At 39.2% G+C, this 8,963-nt stretch overlaps 1 protein-coding gene across 1 annotated transcript in view; it reads left to right on the forward strand.

The window, feature by feature from the left end:
• LOC103132022 (solute carrier family 12 member 2-like) overlaps window positions 1–7,455 on the forward strand; it is a 61,390-nt gene extending 53,935 nt beyond the window's left edge. The window contains exons 15-19 of the mRNA XM_016667102.1: window positions 448–559; window positions 1,790–1,930; window positions 4,737–4,843; window positions 5,980–6,059; window positions 6,699–7,455. Coding sequence (XP_016522588.1) covers window positions 448–559; window positions 1,790–1,930; window positions 4,737–4,843; window positions 5,980–6,059; window positions 6,699–6,964 — 706 coding nt within the window. The 3' untranslated portion in view covers window positions 6,965–7,455. The remainder of the gene's footprint in view (window positions 1–447; window positions 560–1,789; window positions 1,931–4,736; window positions 4,844–5,979; window positions 6,060–6,698) is intronic.
• The last annotated feature ends 1,508 nt before the right edge of the window (window positions 7,456–8,963 follow it).

Consider the following 8,963-nt stretch of genomic DNA (forward strand, 5'->3'; position numbering starts at 1 on the left):
GGGTGCACACAGCACAGTAACAGGGTTGTTTTTGTGGACTTATTGGTAACCACGTGGCACTGGCTGTTCCCATGGTAGCACAAGCAGGAATTTAAAGACACCTCATGGTGCTTTCAGAATGACTTGCATGTCCCTCTGAGGTACTTGTCTCCCTTCTTTGCTTCTAATAAATCCCTTTGCTTAAGTATGTTCTTTGAAGTGCGCTACTCTGCCCCTAATTTGTGTTAAGATTATCCCTGTGTGAAGGTCACAAAAAAGTCAGCAGATCTGAAAACTTCTAATCTCATAAATGTCAGCACAAAAGATGTGCTGACATCTTTTGTGCAGCACACCAAAATTAAAAATGCTTGTTAACATGCCAAATCTTTACACACACTGTTAGCATTGCTAACAATGCTAACATCTTGTTAGCATTGTTAGCATGGTTTGTTCTGTTTTCCTTTGAAGACCGCAGTGCTTGGTGATGACAGGGTATCCCAACTCTCGTCCTGCTCTCCTGGATCTTGTTCACACCTTTACAAAGAACGTTGGCCTTATGATCTGTGGCCATGTCCGCATGGTGAGTTCTGTTTTTTTCCTTTTTTCATGTTTATAAAGATGTACTGGGGGAAATTGACGATTGGAAACTGTACAGTTCAATAAAAACTTGTGAACATACGTAATGTTTTGGACATGTAATGGAAAGGGCTAATTGTCACTCTAACAACAATCACATCTATTAGCAGGAATGGGTAACACTTTATTTGAAGGGGTGTGCATAAGACTGACATGACACTGTCATAAACATAACACCTGTAATGAAAATAAAGTCTTTATGAAATTTTATGACAGTTGTCATGAAGTGTCATTCGGTAAATAATGACACTTTTAATGCAAAGTTGCTCTAAAAGTTGCATTGAAAGTCCATTAAAAATGCCAACTTTGCATCAAGTTATAATTTACAAAATCATGCAATGTTGGCATTTTTAATGGACTTTTAATGCAACTTTTAGAGCAACTTTGCATTAAAAGTGTCATTTGTTTTAAACTCTATATAATAAGATCTGCTGTAAACCTGTTGCCACTGGAGCTGCACTATCTACAGTGGAGTTTGAAAAGCCTTCATGTTTTAGTTTTCCCACATTTCAGAAGTTTTGATTCAAGTGACAGAATTATTTCTGATCTCTCAGGGAATCCGAGGGAATAATTGATCAGGTGTGATGCTGCAGCAGGGATACGGTTACAACATAATGAGACCTCTGCAGTAAAAACATCAGTTATCCATAATTGCAAAGAAGTTGTTGTGTTTGCATGCTTAGCAAATCCCCTGCTGGGCATAAATGTTTCGCAACTGAAAGGCCTTGTTGAGCGGATGAATGCAGCCTCTGTGCAGTTTTCACTGGCAGCAGCCCTCTAGCTGTGGCCTCTTGTTTGCTCTCCTGCTTGGTTCTGTTGCTTCCATTAGGTATGAAAATGAACTTGGCTCAAGTTAAATGGCATAAACATTCCCAGCTAATAGCATTACATTTTCCTGGCTGAAGAGCTGGATTGTTCACCCGCCCTTCATTTAAAAAAAAAAAAAAAAAAAAAAAAAAAAAAACAAAGTCTAAATTAAGGTTAATTTATAAAATCATAATTTTATATCGTTTACATTAGATGTCACATTAATTTGCAACATCCCATTAGTTTTTCCGTGAGCCATAACTTTGAGCCGAAGGGTAGATTAGCTCAGTATTTAATAAGCACAAGATGTCTACATGGAGTTATGTATCAGCAGTGATGAACGGAAGGTTCTGTTGTTTTCCAGCAGGGCTATAGAAAGCCAAACTTCAAAGACCTTGCAGCAGATCAGTCCCGGTACCAGCGCTGGCTAATGAGGAATGAGACCAAGGCCTTCTACACACCAGTGTTTGCTGAGGACCTGAGACAGGGTTCCCAGTACTTGCTCCAGGTGAGAAACTAGTTCAGTTTTCCTAGCCTCTATTTGTCTGTGTGCAGCAATTCTTGAAACATTACCTTAAAGTTTGCTGTATTGGTTCTTCAACCATTCCAACAAAAAGCTGGTGTTTTTATGTACTTATTTCCTAAGATGATAAATAAATAAAGCCTTGACATAATTAAGGAGTTAGCTAAAGTGAGTGTCAAGAACGTCACTGAATGCATTTGGATCACTTTTGTTCCCCAAGACAAAAATGGCAAAATCAAAGCCAGATATTTGATTTTGCCAAATAGGCAAAATCAAATATTTGGCACGTAATTATAAACACACTAAATTCATGTCTAAAATTAACGCTCTTATTTTAGCGTTGTTAGCAGCTTACCACTTTGCTGTGTCCCTCATTTCCATAGAGATAAGGAATTGACCCCAAATCAGGCGAAGTCTTTCAGAAAATCCCTCTTGATACTGGCGCAGGTTGCTGAAGTACTCAGACTTTTCCCACTGAGAAAAATTTTATTTTTCTCATTCCTGAGAAAAATAAAATTTGACCAGACACTTCGAAGAGGCTCTGATGCCAGGGGCAATATAAGGAGTTATGTGTGCTAATACGGAGTGTAATCGAACATTTTGACTCATCTGTTTGTAACTTCAACATAAGTGAACTTGGACTACAAAATTACTGTGAGGAAAAAATATTAAATTGGTGGATTCACAAATTTGATTTGCTGAAAGTCATGACCTTGTTTGGCAGTTCTACAGCAAATGCGGTGACGTCATAGACAAGAAAAATGTTATAGGCAAAAGAGAAAAATTAACAGACTGAAAAATATAACCCAAAAAAATATAAAGATATCTACAGAGAACCGGGAGAGAATAAGTAAACTTGCATCCACAGTACATAAAAAATCTATTTAAGGGACAAAAAAAGTAGATTTTCCATGATATGTATTCTCCTTAAGTCTAATTGCTAAATCCCAGCAATTTTGAAGGTCATTTTTAATGGTGAGTCATTGATAGTATTAAACCTTCAAACTCAAGTGCTAAAGCTGAAAATTACTAGTCCATGTATTAATTAGGTTAATTCACAACTTGCCCCCCAAAAATAAGCATGTAACTGAACGGCTTTCATTCAATAGAAGCATTTCCAAACTTGTTGCTCAAAAATAAATGCTTGTTATACTTTGTAATGGCAGCTTAGTAGGTGGCATACAGTCTCAACCAGCGTTTAGCCGCTGCCGCTGGTTTAGGAGGTACTGCCTAAACCAGCGCAGGGGTCACAGCGCCCCCCTTTTGTTTTCAAAAGGGGGGCGCTGTGACTCCTTTTTGGGGCGTTTACTCGAAGGTAAACTTTACACCTTATATGCACAACAATACCAGTTTAGACTTTGAGCAACTTGCTAAAACTGTGTTGTGTAACATTAAACATGCCTGGCTGTAACTGTATCGATGGTAGCTCTTCTTCTCCTCAGTGTTTGTTAGCTTCTTGGCGCAGCTCTGCACTCCTGCTACTAGTAACTTCACCACATCAGTTCGGCGTTACACCGGCTGATGACGTTGCTGTGATTCACTTGTCTGGTGTCTGATTTTCAAATATTTTATGTTTTATTGAGGATTTTTGTACAAATGTTATGGCAGTGCTATGATCATGTCAAAAAGTGTTTTAATGTTCGTCTGGATGCTGCCCGCTTCCATGGAAGGACAACAGAAAATCACTCTTATAAACATGTCACGATACCCTCACTGTGTATCCCTTAGAAAAATTAACCCATTTAAATAAAGAAATTCCTCCATGGGTGATGCCTCGATAGAGAGCATGACCTGGTATGAAACGGTAGCACCACGGCACTTTTGAATTTTAATCATCAGAATACCGGAGCTCCAGCACAGCTTCAGCAACAGCAAGTCTACTTTTCTCCATCGATACGTGCTTTCCGACAACTCCGCGCCTTATGGGGTGGGCAAAACTCTGAAACAGGAGAACCGTGACATAGCACGGAGCAACGAACTATTAATAAAAAAAGTCAATAGACAGGTCTATATAAAGATATAATCCATGTTCCTGTCCCATATTTGTATGGCATTAAAAGGATTTGGAACTTTTGTTTTTCTACTGAAAGCTCTGGTTTGCACAGTAAGTGCCATGTGGGTGATATTTTACGGATGATACTGTGATGTCCCATTCTCCCGAAGGCAGCACCACCAGAAACTCACAGAAACACTGAAGAGAAGAATAGTTATGATTGACATAGTTGGAGTTCTATCCATGTTTTAATGTTACAGAGCTCAGCCTTTTTGCAAATAGTTCAAAATTTAAACTGGCATTGTTTAAATGCCAGTTTAAACAAGCTTTTAGCTGGTCATTTTGTGTAATATTTAACTAGAAAATGGCACAGAACAAGAATACTTTTTCCACTCTGATTGGCTGCTGTTAGGCCTACGAATTTTAAGTTGAATGTCCATTCTTTGCATTTTTCTCAGACGCCTGTAAAAATAATTTCTATTTGCATTGCTTTTTTTTCCTCTGGGAAATTATTTTGACAATAACTCCAGAAACAATCTTAAAAATCAAACATCAACAGCAGTGATAGTAATATTAATAATATAATAATATTCAGTGCAAAGTAGGCAGGCTACAAATTCTTTAAGGGGGACGGTAAGGGACCTGGATAATGGATAGGGGGCGCTGGCCCAAAAAAGGTTGAGAAACACTGGTCTAAACCAATGCAACCAGTCATACTCGTAGTGCTTGCTGCGGTTCTGTCTAAAGCCACATAAAAGTGAGGGTGATGTTCAGCGATTTGAACTTTTGTTCTTTCAGGCTGCTGGTCTGGGTCGTCTCCGGCCAAACACACTAGTGCTTGGCTTCAAGAATGACTGGAGAGATGGTGACATGATGAATGTGGAGACTTACATTAATATGATCCAGTAAGTAGGAGCACCTAAAGCAATACTTACATTACAGGTCAATTTTGAACTGAGGCTTTTTTTTTTTTTAATTTTTATCAAGACTCAATTTTACTAGGCTTTTTTTTTCTGACTATGAATAATCAAGACACATGACACTTGATATTATTGATGCCATACTTGACATCAAAATCTATTCAGATCTCATCAGACCTCCCGTTCCTCAGAGCTGGAGCGCCAATTTCGCTCAAACGACATGGCTCTCTCTCTTTACCTTCCTCTGGCCACGTTGGGAGAAACGGACCACTCCCTGACCTCCAAGTCTGCCCCCTCTGCTCTGTCATTCCGCCATCCCTGCACTGGAATGGCATTGGAATGGAATGGCAAGAATGATGCCATTCTTTGGTACCTTGGTTCTTTTTACAACTAGACAAAGATGATCCTTTTACCCCTATAAATAAAGGGTGGCATTATGGGATAATTTGCTTCAGTTAAAAAAAAAAAAACAGGTGCACCAATCAGAATTTTTTGGCAAATTTCCAAACCCCAGTTTTTGTAAAGCTTTGACCTGCCAACTCCCATTTCACTTTTGCAGTTTTGTATCAGAAGATCATCAAAATGGAGAGCAGCTTTGGTTAAACATGGTTAATATTAAAACAAATAGAAAACAAAGTAGGGCTGAAGGTGCAGGAAGAACAGTGCAGCCCTTGTAATAATGCAATAGGTAGCAATATTTTGTCATGACTGAAGCCTGAGATTGTGTGTGACACACTTGGCCTAAGAGTTCATGAAGGGTGGGGATTTTAAGTCTAGACAGTCTAGACTAAACCTGACAGTTGGAAATAGTCCTGTCCTGCATCAGTGGAGCTAATTAATATTAAGTTATGCACTCAGATTTTGTTTTAGAATTTTTTTTATTTTATGTAGCCGTGGAGGCAGACATGCTATCAAGCTACAGTGTTGGGTTTAAATTAGTTGAGCTCCAAATGCTTTGCTTTATTTTTTTTCTAAGGGTTTTTTTTCTTTCTTTCTTTTTTTTTTTTTTTTGCTCTACTTGCCTTTATTTCACAAGACTTTGACTTTGATTTCATTTGACTTTGATGCAGTCAATGACTTTCTTTTCTGACACCATGTGTTGATTTTTTTGTCCTCCTCAGTGATGCCTTTGACTTCCAGTATGGTGCTGTTATTCTGCGGCTGCAGGAGGGGCTAGATGTGTCTCATATCCAAGGACAAGGTATCAGACCCCTGCCACTAGAGCCTCTTTATAAAAAACTGATTCCCCATATGGCCAGTATGAACAAGGCATTCAGAATTAGACATAAAATAATCAAATCCCACCCATGACACCTTTTTTTTTAAATTCTTTAGTGTTGTCTATGTGCAACATAGTGCAAATTTCTAAATAGGCATGTCTAAAATTTAGAGGAAGCTTTACACACAATCATGCCTTTTCTACATGTTCTGGCTGGAAACATGCAGCTAAACCCCTGACTGGAGCTTCTACTTAGTGACCTTTTCAAAAATAATCTGGGAAAATCCATTCTGACTTTAGTTGAGCTGAACTTGGGTAATTGGCAACAATTTGATAGATTACTGCCACTTACTGTTATTATTATTATTATCATTACCAGTGGACCATTAAAGCATCACAGCAGCAAAAAAATACTGGCATAAATAATAATTCAATTGCATATTTTTTCAACTTTAACAATCGTTTGACCTTGAGACGACATGTTGTGAATTAGCTGAACTGAATAAATGAACCAAATGTGAAAAGTTGAAAATTATTTAATTCTCCATGTGGTACTTATTCTAATTTAAGTTTTTTTTCAGCTTCTGCTCAATCTGTGCTCTAAATTGCTGTTTTTGCCAGATGAGTTGTTGTCCTCCCAGGAGAAGTCTTCAGGAGCGAAGGACGTCATTGTGTCCATTGACACAAGCAAAGACTCGGATTGTGATTCATCCAAGCCATCTTCAAAGACCACCAGCCTGCAGAACAGTCCAGCTGTACAGAAAGGTCAGTCAGCTCATTTCCTGCAGCTCACACAGGAAGCTGCTGACACAGACATGGCAGACGGGAAATATTACAAGGCAAATTATTACACCCGTAGTTCTTTAGTATGTTATGTGTGTTTATAGTAAAGCTTTTCATTTAGCTAAACAGTTCAACCTTATTGCGAGAAAGCTCTGCTAATCTCTAACCCCCTTTGCGTACACTAAAGCTCTGTCCAGACAGGAAGTGACCTAGAGACCTAGAACCCCTCACTGGGCTGACTGTGTTTGCTTCACAGATGTTTTTAGCAACACTGTGTGTTTATGTATACATATGTGGGAGAGATAGCAACAGTGTAATGTAAAAGTGCCACCTGTACAGCTGAAATAATCACACAACTGTTACCACAGTGTTGCACACAGTACAACCATGTTTTTGCTTTTATTAAGACTAGAGAGGAATCTTACGATATTACTAATTTTTTCAGTACTGTTACCGTAGGATAAATTGGCAAACTTTTGTCTTTCCATTTTCAAAGTACAATTTACAGTACCTTGAGAAAGTGTTGTGTTTACTGCTTCATCTGTAATTCTTAACCTGTCATTCAAATTTATTTGTTCGAGAAATGTAAAGATGATGATTTACCGTATTTTCTTCATTATAAGGCGCACCTTGAATGAATGACCTATTTTAAAACTTTTTTCATTTGTAAGGCGCACCGCTTTATAAGGCGCATAGAATAGACGCTACAGTTAGGGTTGCCACTCTACGTAGCTACTCTACAAATGTGGATGTGTAATAATAAAGTGGTCCCTGAGTACTTTATATAGTAAGCTGCCCCAGTATCGTCACTCACGGTGTTGGTGTTGCGATATTGTGCCCAACTGCTTTCTGGGTAACACAGACCAACCGACACGCTGCCGCCGCAATCTAACCCTAACCCATTCATTACAGCTTAACCCTAAACCTAATCATTACATACTTAACCCCATAACAGCATTTCCCTCTTGGGGACCAGGATTTGTCCCCACAACCCTACAATGTAGACAGGCAAGAATATGAAAACATGCCTCACACACACACACGCACGCACACATAGGCCACTTTAAGAGAGTAGTTGTCCTAATCTGCATGCTTTTGGATTTTGGGAGAGAATTTAACGTACTTGGTGTGAACCAAACAGGGAGAACATAGAAACTTAACACAGAAAGGCCCTTCTCAGCATTGAGGCATGTTTAGGAAACAATTTTTCGTTTTGGGATTGAGCGATACATTGAATCAATCAGAGAAATGCACATTTGTCTTTAGATATTTTATTTAGAAAATCAGAGTAAGTATTGGAGATCAGCGTGTGAGAAAAGAAGAACAAGAGAGAAGTGAATCTTAAAACATAGAATTCTTCTTATATATCTCTTCAGTCATGTACACGGTGCCTTCCACCCATCTCTGTCCTATAGGGAACACTCCTCTCAGTTTCTCCCATTTCTGGTTAATTGGTACCTCCGTCCCTAAATCAAACCCTGTTCAAAGGAGTTTCAGTTGGACAAGGAAGAAATACATCTTCACTGAAACCTCCGTTATCAGTTCCATAAGAAAAAACACCTGCTCAGAAACCTTCGTTATTAGCTCATTCTTCCAAGTAAGCAAACCTAAGTTTTATTTTCCAAGACAGGCAATAGTGCCAACAAGTGTGCCACTCTTCTATCATTTATGATAGAAGGGTAGAAGGAAGCCAAGCATGACTCGTTTCACTTACTTGCCCCAGATCAAAACATTGATATAAAAGCAAGCCCCTTGTACTATGCTGCGTTTTGCTTCCAACAGAGGGTGTGCTCTCTTGGTTTTTGAAAAAATGATTGCTTCCTCTAGCTCAGTGGTTCCCAAACTCTTTCTCCTGGGCCCCCCCAGTGGTTTCCAAACTATTTATGGGCCCCCCCTATGGCTTACAAATAGCTGTCTGGTTGAACGATGTGTGTGAGCGAAGAGGGTGGGGGGTGGATTCTTAGAGACTCCCTGTTATACTGGGCCCCGGCTCCAGACGAACCAGGGAGGGGAGAGGGTGGAAAATCAACTTTTTGGGGGCAAAATGAATCGTAGCTGAACATAGACAACAACACCAGTAGCCTACAAGCTACTTGTTAACAA

This window comes from Poecilia formosa, unplaced genomic scaffold (genome assembly GCF_000485575.1).
Source record: "Poecilia formosa unplaced genomic scaffold, Poecilia_formosa-5.1.2 Scaffold904, whole genome shotgun sequence".
NCBI classification, from domain to species: Eukaryota; Metazoa; Chordata; class Actinopteri; order Cyprinodontiformes; family Poeciliidae; genus Poecilia; species Poecilia formosa.